The 21,055-nt window shown below is 31.6% G+C and overlaps 1 protein-coding gene across 1 annotated transcript; it reads right to left on the bottom strand.

The window, feature by feature from the left end:
- Positions 1–696: 696 nt before the first annotated feature.
- LOC134697391 (ran GTPase-activating protein 1-like) lies at positions 697–19,881 on the bottom strand. Its single transcript, XM_063559647.1, has 17 exons — positions 19,690–19,881; positions 18,373–18,500; positions 16,702–16,761; positions 15,752–15,931; positions 15,027–15,161; positions 14,022–14,180; positions 13,151–13,264; positions 12,157–12,256; positions 10,929–11,013; positions 10,284–10,335; positions 9,881–9,976; positions 4,818–4,913; positions 3,908–3,952; positions 3,375–3,435; positions 2,586–2,674; positions 1,737–1,861; positions 697–973 (listed from the first exon to the last, which is right to left on the bottom strand). The coding sequence occupies exons 1-17, from the start codon at positions 19,802–19,804 to the stop codon at positions 904–906; spliced, it is 1,710 nt and encodes a 569-aa protein (XP_063415717.1). The 5' UTR covers positions 19,805–19,881; the 3' UTR covers positions 697–903.
- Between the last annotated feature and the right edge of the window lie 1,174 nt (positions 19,882–21,055).

Genomic DNA, 21,055 nt, shown 5'->3' with positions numbered 1-21,055 from the left:
AAGTGATTCTTAAACATTTGTACTTGTGACTTGAGCTGAGATTTGTGATAATAAGTATTGTGTATAAGTTTCTTAAAGGGTGGACTAGGAAAACTTAAGTTCATGAACAGAAACAAAAAAATCAGCAATTTTTACATTTATAAAGAGGCATAGCTCTAGAACAGTAAAAGTGATGCCACCAAATTCAACTTGATCTGTTTTTTGTTGTAATAAGCATTGTATATAAGTTGCATAACATTTGGTTGAGGAAACAAATTAAGTTAGAGAACGGAAACCAACTTTGGGATGTATGTACGTTGGGACAAGGGTAAAAACTTAATACTATATAAACTACATCGACATTAAAATTTAATCAATCAAATGTAGGATCACTGTCTTACTTCTAGACAAAACTACCTTGACCAAAAACTTTAACCTGAAACATGCACTTTCATTTTCTATGTTCAGTGGACTGTGAAATTGGGGTCAAAAGTTTAATTTGGCTTTAAAATTAGAAAGATCATATCATAAGGAACATGTGTACTAAGTTTCGAGTTGATTGGGCTTCAACTTCATCAAATACTACCTTGACCAAAAACTTTAACCTGAAGCGGGACAGACAGACGAACGAACAGACGAACGAACAGGCGGATGAACGGACGCACAGACCAGAAAACATAATGCCCCTCAACTATCGTAGGTGGGGCATAAAAAAAATCAAAACCATCATCATATTTTATGAAAATATAGTATACATGATTCATACAATACCTTAACAAAAACTCATCATAATTAAGTATAATCTTTGTTTGTATGTGTTATTGTAAGATTGTTCAACAATACAAGTTTTTTTCTATCATTAAAAATAACAATGTTAACATGTGGTGAAATGTGTTTTGTCCTTTAAAGAAGTATAGCTCTCCATTAATACGCCATCAATGTCTGTAACAGTTTGTGTCTTGCTTCTTTGGACTGGTCTAATAATGGATGAGGTCTGGAATAAAAATGTTGTTTATATAAATACCTTGATATGGTATGAGTGTCAATGAGACAACTATCTATCTAATTCACAATTTATAAAAGTAAACCATTATATTTAACTTGTAGAATGTATACATACAAAGGACCTGTTTCATTCTGCAAGAACTTTTGAAATATTTATGAAATTATTGGGAGGTTTTTATTATTGCGAAAAATTGAATTTAAAATGCAAATTTAAACCTGCATTTTGAAATATTTTATATGAATTAAACAAGATTTTTCTCTAAATCATAAAAATATAAATCTCATTTAAATCTAAAATGACAAAATCACAATTATAAATGCATACAATAATTTCTAAATTGACAGTAAACTAAAGTTTGAAAACATAACTGTAAATTCCCAAAATTAATGCAATGTTTTTATTATTGCAAAATGTGAGTGTTATAATTGCAATAATTTGATCTCAGATTTTGAAATTTTTTGTATGAATAAAACAGGATTTTTTCTTAATTTTGCAAAAAATAAAATCACATTTTAATCTAAAATGGCAAAATGGCAATAATAAATGAACGTCATAATTTTGTATTTACAGTTATATGCCATTTTCTTAATCATGTTTCATTAACAAAAGTTGTCAATATACAATCTAATCTATCTGTATGAATTAACAAGTGCGGTAGGCGGAGGCAATAATCGACTTCCTGTTGTTCTGGTCAATAGTAATGGAAGAATGCCGCTGACGCGTCATTTTCCAAAAAATAAAGATAGCTTACTTGCTCATAAACATAGATAATATTTCTCTGGAAAACTTTGGGAAGAATGGCTGCTTGACAAGGTGCTCTAATACCAACAGTGGTCCCATTAATGTACTCGGAGGTTTGTACTTCTTATCTTCACCCTGAAACAAACCATTCTATAGTTCTAACAACAAAGATTAAAGGTGTATATAACTCCAACTTATTTGAATGAGTTAGGAAGAAAAGGGTATAATTATTTGATATTTTCAGGAATTAAAGACTCTTTTTAAATACCAAGATCTACCCCTGCTAATTTTGTTTACATACTGGTTCCCAGTTATGCTCTCTGTGTTCTATCTCTTAGATACACAACTATGTTACCAGTAAATATACATGTACATATTGTTTACATTGAAATCTGTGGTAACCCTTCATTCGAGGTAGGGGTAGTTAAGAAAATTTGTGTTAGTTTAAACTCTAAAATGTTCAGGGCATTTAAGCGTTGAACATATGCTGCACAGTCCTATATTTTTGCCTTTGAAAAAAATTGAAATGCATTTGAACTTTCAATTCTAGGATCAGATTATTTTCAAAACTTCTTAGTAAAAGTGGTACAGTTTTAGCCATAAAAGGAGTTCCTATAGGAAATTGCATTGTCAATATTTACAGAAATGCAACCTGTAGATACCCCCATTTACACCCCTCAATATGTTGTAATTATTTGAAAATTAAGGCAACATTCACGTATTGGTAAGATTGGTTCATGTTCTTAACATAAACTTAATGTTTGAAGTCAGAACAATATTCTTCTTATAACACATTTTTAATCTGATTGTCATGCTCATAATTCCACATAACTCCCATTTATAGCTTACTTTTACTTACCTTTAATATTCCCATACTGACTAATATACTGTTAGCTAACATTGAACCTGTGTTGTGGTCACTTTTTAATGTCTCCTCTATAAGCTTTTCTGGAATAAACATATTTATGAAGTACACTAGCAGTGACAAATAAATATTTTATTTCAGCCTAAAAAATATCTACAATGTTTTCAATATTTAATTCTATAGCATTGCCAGTGACTGTGTCTCTGCTTATGATCAAGAGATACATATTTTCCGAATACAAGAGTACACTGAATGGCAAATCTGAAACCACAAGCATACGCAGGTAAAATTCGCTCACATGAATTTTACATGGAATTCACATGATTTTTTTTATCTGAGATTTATCGGTAATACACAAGACTTCAGATGTAGAAATTTCATCTCCTGGTTAGAGCCTTATGTCAAGTTAACAAACACAGAAGAATACTGATTCTTATCTTACAGGACATTATGGAGGGGATAGGACCTTTATCAGGATTCATGGATCGGGTGTTTTTAAACTCCAGATTTCGGATTGACCCTTTAGGGATCCCGGAATTCTTTTTTCAAATTTCAAGACCACTGTATATCGTGTTTTTAAGGCCGAGATTTCAGGATCTGGTGTTTTTAAGGCCGGGATTTCGGGATCTGGTGTTTTAAAGCCCCGGATTTTGGGATCAGGATGCCCCCTCTCATTATAACTTTTGAAATTTCATGTCGAGTGAGTATATTAACATCTTTTATTTGTTTTTATTCCCAAGAAAAACTTTTTATTAACATGATTGTGTTTTTTATTTAACTGACCTGCACATTCACACACTGAATCTTTTGTGTCTACATCATCCTTTGTAACAATCGAGGACATCTACAATTATGAAACATAATTTATACAAATATTTATAAATATTCATTGCATTTAATGAAGTACAAACAAATAAATATCGTTATATTAAATCGCATAATAACAATCATAAGTGTGCAAAAAAGACGTAGTATTCTCACATGTCAGCAAGGGCCCTACATGGAAATTTTTGAGTGCAGCACAGAACAAAATGAATTTATACTGATGAAAATTAATCAAAGTAATTCTTGTTACTATGAGTATGAAACATGTAATTTTGTGCCTAATAATATTTTGCTAATTGATTTAGGACTTTCTGTTTTGAATTTTCCTTATATTTATATTTTTTGGTTATTTTACCTTATAGTCAATTTGCATTGATTTTAAAATCGTTCTATTTTGAAATTGTGCTCAACATATATTTTGCAAATATAAAACAGAAAATATTGAGACCAAAGATAAATTCATAAACACTACTTTCATTCATAAAACTTACCCTGAGAAATGTCTGCATGACTCTGTCCAGATCTGTGATTTCATTCTGTAAATAAAAAAACAAAGTATATCTACAGATTAATTGGAGTACTTTTACTTTTTTTGGTTTGATCATGAAATCTTTACTAGCTATTTAGAAAATATAAAAACATTGAAAGAACAGATTTTCATATCACATATTTTATTTGCCCAAGGGCAATAACTCTAATAATTTTGTTTTTAATTCATACAAAACTTCTCGTAAAAATCTGACATAAAATGTATGCCTGTTATCATTCACGAACCAAATTTTAATATCATTTATATTTCCAAGGGCAATAAATTCTGAAAATAACTTTGTTTGCACAGATTATCAATCTTTACTTAATTTTGATCCAAAGTTCTTTCAAAATTCTGCCCATGTTACAAAGGAGAGGATAATTTGTCCATCTGTCATTTAGTAACATATGTTTCTGCTGTTGGTCTTATTCTTCTGAGCAAATTTTTTATAGTTTATGAAATTCATCAGATAGAGATAAACATGTAACTGCTAGTAGTCTGTTGTTTTTTATGTATTATTGTCATTTTATTTATTTTCTTTTGTTACATCTTCTGACATCCGACTCAAGACTTCTATTGTGCCTGGCCCAAGTCAGGAGCCTCTGGCCTTTGTTAGTCTTGTATGATTTTTAATTGTAGTTTCTTGTGTATAATTTGGAGTTTAGTATGACGTCCATTATCACTGTACTAGTATACATATTTTTTAAGGGGCCAGCTGAAGGACGCCAAAGGGTGCCGGAGTTTCTCACTACATTTAAGACCCTTTGGTGGTCTTCAGCTGTTGTCTGCTCTATGGTCGGGTTGTTTAGCACATTCCTAATTTCCTTTCACAATTTTATTCGTCTATAAGCTCTATATTACTGTCTACCTACCCCAAGTTCTTGTATTAAATTATCAGCTTTTTGTTTTCCCATTAGTTTCAGTTTCTGCGGTGATGGAAATGCCAAGAAATCTTTAGCCGATACAGCCTAAAAATAATATGACTAAGATTGTACAGATGTGGGAGATTTATCATTCTCACTAAATATCTGAAAGGTTTGTCAAATACCTGTCTTAAAACCATGAAAGAATCTTTCTTACAATCAAAGCTACTGTCAACTCATTTCTTTTATTCAATAACAACAAGAAAATACACCTTATTGCTATTAGCCTACTCGGCCGCTTGACCTTTTCACTCATACAATAATCACTTTTCCATTGTGGCGTCAGATATTTTGTTTTATGACTTCAAAATTTTACGGGAACCTGTAATCCAGTAATGGCAGACAAATAGTGATAAGGTGTATTAAATCCTTCTATCAATTTGAAGTGAACAAGAAGCGCTTAATATAAAATTAAGTAACTGCAAAAATAAGTTGTTATGTCAATGACCATAACAGTTTTTACCTCTAGTGTTAGTAAAATATTGGTATAAAAAAAAGTCTATTGGTTTTGGCATTCCCTCAACAGATATTTGGTTAGGAATACTGTGTGGGCACACAAACTACAGGTGAGTTGTAAAACATATCTTTGTAGGTCAAACTGAGTAAACATAACTTTGTAGGTCAATCCAAGCTGTAAACTTATCGATCACTTACCTTAACTGCTATGAAAGAATATTTTTATTTTTCCAGGAGGAAAATATTGTATGATACTAACTTGTCTTTCTGTTTAACTTTCCTTCCCATAATGCCATGTTTGTTTTCAGTAGCCAATTTCATTGTTATAGGGATTCAGATACTTCAGATATAAACATTTTCAGTATAAAACTTAATATCATGTGCTGGGATTCCACAAGAATTTGTTTGTTAACTGATCTTATTACAAAATACACAGCTACAGAACATTGCATTACAACTTCATGAAATAAGGTGTTCCACAGTTTGGTTCCTTAACCGATTTTAGATTGCTGATTAACACCACATTTAGCTATATCAGAGGGGGAGGACAGGGGACCGTACCCATCTCCCTTCTCCCACCCCTCTTCTCCTTTCTCCTACCCCTCTTCTCCTTATTTTTTTTTTTTTAATTTACTGGAAAAAAGAGATATTTTATTTTTTCATATTTTATTTTTTTCTCCAACTTATTCTCCTTTCTCCCAGCCTTCCTCTCCTTTCTCCTACCACCTTTCTCCCTGTCTCCCTTACCCCTGTCCTCCCCCTCATATCAGTCAGTTTAATAAGTGAGGAAAAACAGAATGCCCAGAGAGAATCACATGCTTTTGCAGTAAAACGAGCAAATCGAAAAAAGAAAACAGAGGCCCCTTAAAGTTTAACACAAGACAACTGATAATTTTCACTACTTGAAGCAGGAACATGTACATGAGGCAGTGTTAAACTAGTTCCCCGAGATCCCAGCCATTCAGCTGTTATATTTTGCTTAAAACATTAAAGGATAAAACTATTTTGACATGAAAGAAAACTAATGCATTATGGGATTTTTTCCAAATCAATGGTGTACCTGTCTCTTCAAACTATCAAAACACAAAAACAGATGTGTCAAAAGTTTATTTATGCTACATGTATTATGCATACACAGTTTGCCTTGATAAAAAAGTGCAAAAAAAGATCTAGCAAAAACATTGACACAGTAACATTTAAGTATGTAACACATCTTAAAAATAATTAAACATTAAAATTATTTCAAAAATTTAATATCTTATAACATTTTAATGAAAGTTGTATAGTTTAAGTATTTGTTTTTGACACAAAGGAAACATTTTAACAAGGGTTAGCTGAATGTTCTTTTTACAACATGTTTAATAAACGGTCGCCATAGAGATAAGTATCACCTTTTAGTAACTTTGACATTAAGATGCAAATGTTGAAATTAAAATAAAGATACTTCATTTAAGGAGGCTCGAGGGTATAAAAATTTCAGAAAAAAATCAAACATTTGTTTTTCATTACAAATTTTATTTGTTACCTTTTGTAGTTGTTACTTTATCATAAGGTACAAAAATCATTCAAAACAATCAATTTGTGTTGGCCCCAGATGACTTTTAAAATGTATACATCATTGAAAAAGTTCCAAATTATCTCCCTTTGGTGGAAAAATGTAATTTTTTGCTACAAAATTGAAATCTCTTTTTCAACTCATCGATAACCTATATTTTTTAATATGATTTCCATGTAAGCTGTACTTAAACTAAATTATTGTAAAATTTGAGCGATTTCTGTAATAAATTTCGTTTTTTTATTTCAATATTAACTTTCTCCTATTACTTCAACAGAAAAAACCCACTTTTACAAAAATGTATGCTTCTTTCGAAGGCAGATTGTGAGCGCAAATGAACGGTGACCCCACTTTTTTATTTTATTTTTCTATTAACTATGAGATAAAGTTTGTTTATAGAAAAATATAGAGAAATCCTATATAAATGATTTAGACCCGCGAACCCCCTTATCATGTAAAATATGCAAATATTTATAAGTCAATCAACCATAACTGAAGGTATTGAGCATTCAGAAACAGCATACCTTAGTCTTGCTTTTGACTACTTCAAGGAGAGACGAAAATACCATATTCTGAATAAAGGTCTCATGCAATAACGAGCTATATTATGTCCAGTAATAATAAATAGATGTCTTTGCAATCTCTCAATAATGTGGTTTTTTTTATGCTTTTCTGTCATGCATAACAGTTTTTAATAAGCAGATTTTTAATATCTTTCACCCTCCCTACATGTGGCAGATTTAGAAACTTAATATTTTTATTGTACAGTGCTTTTCATCTATAGGTTTTAATACATGAATCAGCCCTTACATTTTAGAATTCTTGGGAGAGATCAATTAAGGATCGTGAGTAAATATAAAAAAACAATAAAAAAAGCCCTGATGGTTTCTATTAGCCCTCAAATATTGTAAACTCAGAATTGTTTGCATTGTTTTCATTAATGCAAAGTTGTGACAGGTTGGGTTTCACAAATACAAAAACTATTGTTCAATGATCAAAATTAATATTAGGAAAAATTTCCGAATTTATTGTTTAATAATTGTTTTTTTCATATTAAGAACATGTTCCCTGGTTGGAAAAACACTAAAATAATAACAAATTGGACATCAATAGAGGAAAATCTATTATTATATAGATACTTTTCGACTGTTTTTGATGTTTTTAAACAGGGTTTTGTATGTTTTGGTTTTATTCATTGTTTTTAACACAAATATGACTTAATCAAAGGACAAAGTAATGCTGATGAACAATTGGACATGTCAACAGACTCATGAATAAAAGGCAGACAGAGTAATGACTAAAGGGCACTGCCAAGGGGTTCTCATAAAAAAATAATGCCTTTGAAATTGAAATTCTTGGAGGGAGTTTTATAAAACAACACAGAAGCACCCTGAGATCATCTTAGAGAAAATAGTCCTACACATTAAAATTAAAATATTCTATCACAGTTTGCTCATTTAAAATAACAGTCAGCAGGAACACAGTTCTAACAAATGCAATTGTGTGGCACACTTATGGTCATGTGATCTACACCTATACACAAAAACAATTTAACATTACACAATAAAAAAAATAATGTTCAAAATTAAGATCACATTGTTTAAATGTCTTAGACAGTTTTGTTATGCAAACACATTAATTAATAGAACTTTTTGGTATTTGTTATAAATTTAACAAAATTGAAAAAAATCTTTTACAATGATTGAAATTGAAAAATTTACAATAATGGTAAATATATGGGGCAACATAACAAATTTATTCAAAGTACATAAAAATACTGTCTAATAACCTTATTAAAAAATCATACTTAAGTAGATGTAACTAATGCACACTCGATCATGTCCTCTTTAGAAAGATATTTCAAGGTCAATAAATTTTCTAAAAATTTACAATGAAGAATAACAAACTATCAACAGTTATGTGAAATTGCATTCTTGAAAATATGTGGATTGTCAAACATTGAGAACTAATCCTATCTTTTGTGTTCCTGTTTCTATAGCAACCATCGTCATGACAAACTCAATTTCTGAAGGTCATCTTCAAGTGTGGCCTCCGTCTGAAAATACAGACAAAAACTTACTAATAATTTAGAATTAGTAAAAGAATTGTGGGAAAATTAATCTGTGTGAAAAGTGAAGATTTTTTTTTGCAGAAACACACACAAAGAGAAGAAAGGAAAGACTACTCTAAAATATTTAACTTTCTGTGTCAAAATTATGGAAAAAGTTTTGTAATTTGATATTAATCAAAATCAACAATTTCAGACTGAAGACCACACCTGGTTAAAACTGAGTGCTAGCTATAAATATAAAACTGTTGACACAGAGAAGTGTCTTGTCTGTGTAACCTAATTACAATCTTTAAATATTGATGATTGACGACAATGGTGCAAACAGAATGGTGAAGTCTGGCTTCTATGACTTTATTAAAAGCCAGAAAATAATCATATTTAATTTTCAATATAGATCTCTATTTATTATTTACATGGTAAACCACTGCAATCCATTGAATAATTTACTGCAATTTTTTTAATCATTAAAAACAAAATAAACCACCAGAAGCATATACAAATACTCTGCCCTTTGGCATGACTAGATGTGACACATTCAATATTATGTAAGTCTCTACAAAAGTATAACTGGATATTTGTAATTCTTTTGACCTTGACAAATAGCTGAGCGTTTAAGATGTATATCCTTTGACCAAGAGCTATAGCTAAGGGTCATCTAACCTGTTTTTAGGCGTTATACCTTTGCCCTTGACCTGAAGCTCAGGGTCATCTTATCTGTTTTTTTTAGATGAAATGCCTTTGACCATTAACAGTAGCGCAGGGTCATCTCACCTGTTGTGAGGTGTTATGGCATTGACCTTGACCTGCATCCTAACTGTCTTACCTGTTTTTAGGTTTTATGCCTTTGGCCTTGACCTACAGGTCAAGGCCATCTTACCTGTGTTAGACATGTATTGCCTTTGGCCTGTACATGTTTCCTGACTAACTTACCTGTTTTTTAGGTGTTATGCCTTTGCCCTTGACCTGCAGTTCAGGGTCATTAATAATATCTCCTTCCTGATCTTCCTGTGCCTCATCCTCTTCTTCCTGAAAGTGATAGATTCATGAGCAATCACAAACTCCCTTTTTTGTTGATTATGACCTTCACTGGATTTGGTTATCATTTTAGGTCCAGAGTGTGTAGCAATTGAATTATCATGTCAACTTTTGAAAGGTGTTCCATATAACATCAGACAAAGCTCTAATCAACATGATCAATGAAAAGGAAATATTGGAGTCATTAAATTTTAGCATGCTAAATTACTGCTAATCAAAACAATTTTGAAAAGATGAAAAAGGGGTGATTATTATACACAACTGTAGTAATACACAGATAACTATGTATGGTACCTACCTCACCATCCTCATCTTCGACATCATCCTCATCAGCTGATCCTTCATCATCACTGGAAATAAAAAAAATCAAGAATCACTTGTACGTTTTGTCATGTTTGTGTCAACCATTTTATTAAAAATATTCTAAGCTTCTAAGTAATACTGCATATTTATAAATTATGTGTAAAAAGAATGGAAATACCAACAAACTTCCATTTTTTTATGCTATAACTTTTTAAAAAGACATATTATTTTGGGGTATATTGATATAGTTAGACACACAATGAACTATCACCTAATGAAATTTGCTTTCTCTATTTTTTATGTCCCATCTTCAATAGTAGAGGGGCATTATGTTTTCTGGTCTGTGCGTTTGTTTGTTCGTATGTCCTGCTTCAGGTTATTTTTAAGTCAAGGTAGTTTTTGATGAAGTTGAAGTCCAATCAATTCAAACTTAGTACATGTTCCCTATGATATGATTCTTTCTAATTTAATGTAAAATTAGAGTTTTTACCCCAATGTCTCAGTGCACTGAACATAGAAAATGATAGTGCGAGTGGGACATTCCTGTACTGGGGTTAATTTCTCGTGTATTGCATGTTTTGGAACAGAAGTCTTCTTTCCCCTCAAACCATTCTAGTGCCATATAAAAATTAACACAAACCTAAGAGACGCCAGCAGATCCACCTTATCCATTGCTTCCATTGTTCCTTTTAATTCCTCTACACCGTTCTCTCCTAACATATTACCTGTGTAGTATAAACATATTAATTACCTGTGTATAAACAACATATTACTGAGCAGTCTTCACAACCAACTGTTAAATCTACAGACCCAGAGCTCAATTTTTGTAAAATTTTAGTTAGATTTTGTTGGCCTGTAGATATGATTTTTAAAGACCTGAGAGCAATTTTACAAGTCTGGGCTGCCACTCAGTGTGAAGACTGCCTGTGTATCTTTAACATATTATCTGTGTATTAAATATACACAATTTACGTGGGTATCATTGGTTCAGGTGAACCATATTTATGTGTTCAACAAATACCAAATGGTATATTTGCTAAATGTATGCAGAGATTGACGAACCACAAATCAAATATCCATAAAAAGAGCAAATTTTCAAAAATACACAGAAAATTGATACCCATGAAAATAAATGAATCTACACTATTGTCTTTAGGAGTTAACTAATGACTCATTTCAAATGGATGTATTGTGGCAAACCAATGTAAGGCTACAACCCACATACTATAAGGGACGACATCAAAAGATCGATGTAGGATAAAAAACTTAAATCAAATAGTTTGGGGGTGGGGTGGGTGGGTGGTCAACATTGCTGCAAGTTTTGTTAATCTTAAATCGATTTTACATATATCCCTATTGGTCAATCAATTATCCCTAATTAAGTTAAGAGGGGGGGGGGGGGGGTCAGTGAAAAAATTATGTGTATTAAGTTTTTGATCCTTCATTTAACTTTTGATGTCGTCCCTAAAGATGGGGTATGTTTACCAACTCTCCTCCTGTGACCAAATGACATAGAACTTAGCATATATAGGTCACAGATTGGCATAACAGTGAGCAAAATTATATAGCAAACATGTCTAGTTTCTATACACTGAATTGACACATGATGTCACATCTATTATCATTGATTATTGACCCATGACCATAGTCCAAAAATAAAAACTTCCCTTCCAACCCTTTTTTATCCATTTTAAAGGCATAGCTCTTTGTTGATTGTTGAAGGCCGCACAGTTACCTATAGTTGCTAATTTCTGTGTCATTTTGGTAACTTGTGGAGAGTTTTCTCATTGTCAATCAAACGACATCTTCTTTTTTTATACTCAAGTTTAAATTTTATGCAAATTGTTCTAATTTCACAATAAACTTACAATTCAGATCTAATTTTGTCAGTTTATCTTTGCCCTCCATACTCTCTGCTATCGCCATAGCTCCATCTGTCATTATCTCATTCCCTGACAGGTTTAATTCCTATAATATAAATTTGTTCTAGATTACTGTAACCTGCACAATATGATACAACTGATTGCTTTATAAGCAGATAAACTTGATTTTGCCATTTGATTAAGGACTTTCGGTTTTGAATATTTCTCAGAGTTCGGTATTTATGTACTCTTACTTTTTAGTAGAATTTGTTTTATCATTTTTGCTTTTGGGTTGCTGTTTCATTGATGTAAACTCCATGTTTCCTTTTATTCATTTATAAAACTGACAATCATAGTCAATTAAGATTGGAGTTAAGTGCACCCACACCAGCAGGGTACGAACTCACAACCTCAGTGTTGACTGGCTAATGATTACAGTAGTAACTACTTAGACCACTGGGCCACCTATGTCCCTACAGAGATTGACAAAACAGTGATATAAATATCAAAGAAACAGTCTTCAAAAAGTCTTAATTGGTGATTAACTTGACATTCATTACTGTTGATGGCCATTTTTAATTGATGGAGTAAGCTAAAGTGCCTCAAGAGAACCACTGATCCTCAGTATGAAAACAAACAATATTAGAGTAAGACTGGAGTAGAACACACATGCCACATTTGGTTCTCAACCCACAACCTCAGTCAGTAGTTAAATTACTTAAAATCTCAGCCACTAAGCTCATTTTTTATCAGAGAAAGTTACTGTAAACCAACTTATTTTAGTGTGTACTTTATTTCCCTTTTTACCCTCGCAGCTATTTTATTTGGCGATGATTTACTTCGGGAATTTTATTGAGGAAAGATCAAAGATAGACATATTCACAATGATTTATATTCAAGTTATTTTTCTACTTGTGAAAGTTGTGAAAATAAATCGCTCGCGAAAATAAGTTGGTTTACAGTATGTCAAACGAAGAGCACTCATCAGTATTGTACTTACTTTTAACTTCTTATGTCCACCCTTCAAACTCTTGGCTAATATCTTTGCTCCATCTGTTTTGATTAGACAATCACCAAAATTTATTACTTCTAAATTCTGTAAATTTGGCAATACCTAAAAAAATATAATAGGAATTTAACAAGTTAAGCTTGGTCATGTTGTATCAAAGTGTCCTTTAATGAAAAAATTTGAAGTCTAAAATCTAAAAGTAAAAATTAACAGTATTTACAATGAACAGTCACATAAAGTTAGCAAGTGTGAAATTTCTATTCAATATTCAATAATTGAAATTCCTATCTACCCTACCACATACATTTTAATGAAATAGCCCTAATCTGCTTTTCTAAAATCCAAGATTGAAGCAGGCACCCCAGCAACCTTAAGGATATAACAAGTTTTTTTTTAAATTGGATCTTTACAAAATTTTGGCACATTATATATTTTCATAAAGACATTCAAATTTTTCTTCAATGATGTTCTTATCTAATTTGATATAAGAAGATGTGGTATGAGTGCCAATGAGACAATTCTCCATCCAAGTCACAATTAGTTAAAAGTAAACCATTATAGGTAAAAGTATGGCTTCTAACACAAAGCTTTGGATCACACCGAACAGCAAGCTATTAAGGGCTCCAAAAAATTGAATTATTGAAGGTCAGTCTTTTGAACAACACAAAGAATGTAAATAACAAACCTTGGCCATACTTTGTGAACCTTTTAAACAATGCAAAGATTGTAAATAACCAACCTTAGCTATACTTTGTGAACCTTTCTTGGTAAATAACAAACCTTAGCTATACTTTGTGAACCTTTCTTGGTAAATAACAAACCTTAGCTATACTTTGTGAACCTTTCTTGGTAAATAACAAACCTTAGCTATACTTTGTGAACCTTTCTTGGTAAATGTATTGTCATTTAGGTTAAGAATTTTGATCTGTTTATTTACTGACAATGCCTCCGCTAGAGCTGTGATTCCAGGATGATGTATACCATTCTGTGGCATAGATATCTCTTCTAATGTACCAATAGCCTGTTAAGAGAATAAATACAATAATTGCAGAAATTAGTTTTTAAATCTGACAATGCCTTTGTTAGATATAGCAAGATTAGTTTTTTTTCTAATTTAACAAGATATAATAGAATCTATTACTGTAAATTCAGAAGTTATTGCAAATTTGTCATTTTAGATAATGTGATTTTAATTTTTACGATTTTGAGAAAAATCATGTTCAATTCATATAAAAAATTTCTAAATACGAGTTTAAATTATTGCGTTTATAACTATGTCACATTTTTCGCAATAATTAAAAACCCATTAATAATTTCTGAATTTACAGTTATTTCACAATATCCTGTTTTAAAAGAAAAATATAAAACGCATTAAGAGTGAGTATAAATATTGTGCACACATATGATTTAGTTTACTGTACAGCAATAATTTGGATTGTAAAATAGCTGTATACTGTATTAGTTTAGTTCTTTCTATCAATCTGCAAATTTAAAGACAGAATGGCAAATTATGTGTCATTTTATTATTTAAATAATGAAAAATAAAATATTTATTGCAAATATTGGGATATTTTACTAATACCAAATACTTGTTCCTGTTCATTTCAATTTATCAACTCAAGGATCAAGGGGAGATAATTTTCATTGTATTTTTTTTTAATCAGGATTTCAAAAGTCACCAGCATTGCTGGTTCACTATAAACCCGGTGAATGCCAACTGCATTTGATATAAATATTCACATTCAAAAAAGATTTTAAAATGAATAACTTGTTATCTTTGTAAACTCTTGTTATCCTAGTTATTCTACCACACAATAGGGCATACTTTGATAATTACCCACAAAGCAATAACTTTCTATGTGTTTACCTTAAATGCCTGAGCCAGTGCAATAGCTCCTTCATTTTCTTGTCTATTTCTCCCACAGACAAATACTTTTAGAGCCAGTGGTTTTCCAGCCTGACAACTGGTCTTGTGACAATCTAATAATGACTGGGACAACATCTGAAAGGTAAAATATAAAGGATAATAGATATCTTATGGTACATTCCTTTGTCAACCTCCATATAGGCGCTAGCACATGAAGAGATTGATAGTTGTACATTCCTTTGTCAACCTCTATTTAAACGCTAGCATATAAAGAGATTGATAGTTGTACATTTCCTTAACTAAAATGTTAAATTTGCTGATTCAATAACTCATTTTGATAAAAGTATAATATTGGGTATCAGAATAATGTTTCCCTAACTGGGTTTGTGTTCTGTCAAGTTGCTTAAAAAATTAAATGAACAGATAAAATTGAGAATGGAAATGGGGAATGTATCAAAGAGACAACAACCCAACCATAGCAAAAACAACAGCAGAAGGTCACCTGTTTCTCGTTTTTTATATAGATAAGACCGTTGATTTTCCCATTTGAATGGTGTTACACTTGTAATTTTTGTGGCCCTTTATAGCCTGCTGTTTGGTGTGAGCCAAGGCTCTGTGTTGAAGATTGTACCTATAATGGTTTACTTTTATAAATTGTGACTTGGATGAGAGAGTTGTCTCAATGGCACTCATACCACATCTTCCTATATCTATTGACAACTAACCTTTCCACCACCAATACCCAGACCATTGTTGTTGAGCCTGAGCTCCTGTAATGTGTAACAGCTACTACTCTTTAGAAGTTCTACCAATCCTTCAACACCCAATGGTCCAAAGGCATTGTCACTCAAATCAAGTTCTACAAGGCCAGCTCCTGATGACATGATGGCACCACCTAAATGTTTCTGAAACAATCAGCAAAACTTTTATTTATATTAAATTAACTTCTGACAAAATAATTTTAAATTTTAAATAGATATTTACCATAACTTTCATCTAAATTGTATTTAATGTAATTTTTTATTAGATATTTTGTCATTTTCAAATAAAAATTCAGCAATATTCTTTTATAGAGGGATAAATTTTTTCATATTTTTTTTTGTGGAATCATTTTTTTCCATTAGACTTCGATTTTTGTGGATTTTGTAGGTATAGGGTTAACCATCAAATTAAATGTTCAAGGTACAAATTTTACTAAGGCTTGAATGCATACTTTGGCAAAACCTGGAAATAAATATCCACAGTAGACAATGATATCAAGCAGTTTCTATTATATGTAGTTTTGAGGCAAGTCGTTATCTCCTCAGGAAAATACTTCATAATACATTAATCATGTAATATCATCCTAAGTGAAATATAATCTAGAAGTATAGGAGGACATTGAGATCTCACAAAATATGTGCCGTTGTTAGTCTTTTGTGTGTTTTTTTTTTAATTTATTTTGGTTCATTTATTTGTTTAGGAGATAAGTGTTGTGTCCATCTTGTTGAACAAGTATACATTTTTGTCAAGGGGTCAGCTGAAGCCAAACTTCAGGGTGTGGATTTTCTCACTAGTTAAAGATCCATTGATAGCCTCGTGCTGTCTTCTGCTCTTTGGTTAGGCTGTTCTCAAATCTATCTAACGATATTTTACTTCTGAAAAAGTGTATTACTAAATGTTTAAATTTACTCACCAGTGCTTGTGGTATTTCAGTCTTTAACCTCCCAGTAAACATATCACTCCATAGTGCTCTCTGAAATTAAAGAAAAATAATCATCAGTGTGCAACTTTATGTTACTGTGGATTCATTATTCGTTGGATACCAATTTTCGTTGATTTCGTGGGAACAGTTGAACCACGAAATCAAATGTTCAACAAATGACAAATCTTCTCGTGGCTTGTACATGTTGTATGCAGACCTCGGCAAAACCATGAAATCAAATATACACGAACATGTAAGTTTTCCTCAATCCACGAAAATTGGTACCCACGAAAATAAATGAATCCACAGTACTTAACAAAATATCATTCATATATACTGTATATGTACTGTTTTAAGAATGTGAATACATAGATCTAGCTTATGTAAAGAAAAAACTCTTCCTGTTGTTTTTCTGCATTAAAATTCAGGATAGGCTTGTTACCGCCCTGCACACAGTGGAGAGTTTAACATTTTAAAATATTTTTTTAATCTCTTTTACATACATATGACATGTATGACATACATGCAAAATTGTGACTTTTAATGAATTCAATCATACCAATTTGTTTTTCACTTTGCCATATAAAAACCCATGAAATTTTTATTAACATTGAAGTCACAGAGTTTGCAAAAATTGTTTGTCCTGTCAGTCAAAATTAGGCTAGGACCAGTATTTTGAAGGCTAGTGCCAGTCCCAATGACTGATGTAAAAATTGCCATTGCAGTGCTATGTCAGCTCTTTTATACATTATGTCATTGGTAATTAGATGTTCCAAAACTGTTTCAAGGACATATTTACATCGGTCATCAGATGTACCATCTGTTAATTTCAAGTATTTGTTTCCAAATTTATTATAAAACAAACCAAAGGGTGATCTACAGGTGGCCTACTAAATTTGTTCATGGAGGCTTCCCTGGCAAACAATAGTCTATTGCACCGTTGGATTGAACCAACAAATACTGTTATAACTGAAAAACTGATTCAGATGATGAAATGGAAAGTGCATAAGAACAATCAGAAGACCAAAATTGGTCATTCATTGTTAATTTGCCTGTGGCTGTGAAGAATAAAACTAATATAAATGTAGTTATTTTTCTATCAAATATATATATATATGTTATTATTTCATTTCAGGATAAAATTGGCAGATTTTGTAGACTGCCTTAAACTATGTAGGACTGACAAATAATCTTACTTTGTCAGTCCCATGACGGGTCAAAAAAGTTTTTCGTGAAATCTGAAGTCAACTTTCAAGTCAAGTCAAGACCTGACCATACAAATTTAACGGCTTAAATCATAACAGCATATCATAGACATTTTATATGAATATTCATTACTTTCTGTAGATGAAGAACTAGTAGAGCACACATGTGTTATAATCATGATAATAATGTACCTTTGGAATTAACGCTGAAATTCTAGATATTTTAACAAATACCAATGCAAATAATTTTGGATTTTTTTAATGAATTTTTTTATATTTTTATCTGGAATTCTAGATGTTCATGATGTTCTGCATATTATATATTTTAGGAACTTTCACCTGGAATTCTCAATTTATAGCATATTGATTTACATGTAAGTTACATGCACCACAATCACAAAATTTCTACATGGAATCGTGGAGATTTTTCTTACTAAATTTTCTTGGATTTATTTACCTGGAATTCTGGATGTTTAGCTAATGCTTTCGACAATTCTTCTGCAGCCTCTACACCCAGGGTATTCCCTTCCATTCTCAAGGCTGTCATAGTTTTGCATTTTTCAATTTCATTAACTATGTCTTTAACTGGAAAAAAAAAGTTATCCTACTTTTGACAATTTAATCTATCTATCACCATGGCTACCTCCAACTTAATACATGTAAAACTAGCATATTTTCATGTTATGTCCTCTTAAAGCTTTTTGTTTTGATGATTATTAAGAAATTTCAGGTGTGCATTTAATATGAGGCAGGCATAACCTGTGAATGGGGACGAAGTCTGTATGTATTATTTTCTTAATTCAATCATGTTGATAAAAGAAACCGAAATACCGTACGTAACGTTCCCGATTTTGGTTCTGTTGTTAGGGAATTAGCTGTGACGTTCTTTAAGTTATGACGTCATATTCGATGTAAACAAAAGAAACGCTTTCATCAGGTAACGTAACGTTTTTTTTCATATCAAACAATTATTAAAATTGAATTTGTATTGAGATCCAATCTTATGTTTTACTAGACTGATAAATATAAAAAAAATTAAAGTCTCATGCAAACAAGACAGATTTCTGCGCAAATGCTGGAAAACCGGAACAGGAACTAGATCTGAAAAAAAAAGTTAACGATTTTGAGTTCATTAGTACAATGAAAAATTCGGGAAATTTTCCCAGATTTTTATTTTTTTTTTTTCATTGATTTTTCTACCGTAATTGGGGACTTCGTCCCCATATAAATCAGACAAAACCTGTGTATCACCAAAAAGGTTCTTAAAACAGAGGCAGTTGCTATGAGTCCGGCTAGCCGGACGAATAGTACGAGGACTATTTGTCGGCCAATACCATGCGCATGTCACTATAATATTTGTGTGTGTGTGTATAATATTATCTTCAGAAGCACCAGGGGGTAGCATAGGTTTGTTATCTTTAGTGTTAGCGTCTAATCTTGTTACTAGTAATTGAAATTGAAACTTTTTTGAGAAAACATTTGGTTGCTTATATAGGGAATCACTGAAGCGTGACTGGAGCTGACCCCCCTCTTAGGTCAGTCATTGGGCCCATATTTATGGTCAACAGCGACACCTACAGAATACAGAACCCCATTATGAAAATTTCTGGATCCGCCACTAATAAGGTGTATAGTGAAAAGTCCACAAGTTTAAGTATGATACTTCGCTGTAGCTTAGTTGGCCCAATCGAATGTTACGTCAACAAAATGTGTAGACTCAACTTGGTTGTTTTTGTTTTGTTTGTTTGTTATTTTTACGTATGATAATGATTACCATCAGCAGCGCTATTTAGCTTCAGTCCCTTATTTTTGAAACTTAGTTCATATGTTTCATTAACTTTGGTCTTTGCCAACTGTTCAGTGACTGATGTCAAGTCTTTTGATGACATTTTAAGGGTATTATTTGTAAAATAAAGGCTGATGGGCCTTCTCGCTTTCAAGTTTATGGCGCTGTTTGTTACTTCCGTTTCATTGGTCTGACTAATTACCAAGAATGAATATTTATATATCGTCCCTTGCTTTATTCGTCCCAAAATCGTGTATTGGCACATTAATAAAAATGTTTTTAAGATTGGATAGATCTACATTTTCAAACATCTGTGTTATATGTCCTAACAACCAACATGGGATTCTTAGCATAAGATTTCGAATGTAAAACCATTGTTTTTATAGCTTAAGATGGTATGGGAGTCTAAAATAAAAATGATAGAATTTGTTCATACTTTGCCAAAACGTAGTATCTATTGATATATGTTGAAAAATATAATAAAAATGATAGGTCACCGCGCATTTTCTCAAGCTACAGGACGGGACAAAATGACAGATTTTGTATGGATTATACAGGAAAAAAAAAACATTTTGTGATTAGAAACTAAACAAAATGATAGAATTGTTTAATACTTCAGGAAAAGATAGCTTTCAGACACTGCTTTGAGAATATTAATAGAAAAGATAGGGTCACCGTACGTTTTTTTCGGCTAAAACACAAAATAGGAAAATTCCATACAGAATCCTTCAGAAAGTGCACCGTTTAAGAGTTTCCTCCCCTCAAAATGTCAATTAGAAAAAAAAATTGAAAAAAAAACAAAAATAATTAATATTTGCAAATATATTAATATTTATAACTTATATTCTTATAAATTGGTTATTATAAAGAAAAATTCACATTAAATATCTGCATTCCTGCATCTAATTTTACTAACTTGATGGAAACTCTGGACCTTTGATTCTCTGTTTTTTACAATCCAAGATGGAGGAAGACACCCATACCACCTTAAGTGTCAACAGTTCATCAGTGACATCCGTTACCCGTTTCAGCAAGGATTTGCATACTATACAAATCTGTGGTTTTAGTGTATTTTGTATACATTTCTGTGGACTTGTTTAATTTTTCATTAAATTAAGTTTGTGCAGAGACATAACGTTATATTTCTCTGGTTTGTGTTTTTTAGTTGATCAGTATATTTGTTTTTACTTTTTACACTTTTTTTTTATAATTTCTTTTTAATTGTGTAAAAACATGAAAATTTTTGTTAGATTGCATGGTCAGAAACATATAATACAATAACTCTGCTTTTGTTTTGTTTTGTTGTTGTTGTTGTTGTTTTTGTTTTTATTGTTTTTTTTTCATTTGTTGCATT

The sequence above is a fragment of the Mytilus trossulus genome, chromosome 14 (genome assembly GCF_036588685.1).
Source record: "Mytilus trossulus isolate FHL-02 chromosome 14, PNRI_Mtr1.1.1.hap1, whole genome shotgun sequence".
NCBI classification, from domain to species: domain Eukaryota; kingdom Metazoa; phylum Mollusca; class Bivalvia; order Mytilida; family Mytilidae; genus Mytilus; species Mytilus trossulus.
Note: the sequence above shows the minus strand (reverse complement) of the source record. Positions and strands in the feature narration are given on the sequence as shown.

Bases quoted from the DNA above. Each gene is read 5' to 3' on its own strand.
- LOC134697391 (XM_063559647.1), bottom strand. From the start codon at position 19,804: ATGTCATCAAAAGACTTGACATCAGTCACTGAACAGTTGGCAAAGACC. The intron at 18,501-19,689 runs GTAATCATTATC...TTTTTTTTCCAG, and splicing joins GCTAAATAGCGCTGCTGATG to TTAAAGACATAGTTAATGAA. The intron at 3,953-4,817 runs GTAGGTAGACAG...TTTTATTTACAG, and splicing joins ATTTAATACAAGAACTTGGG to AATGAAATCACAGATCTGGA.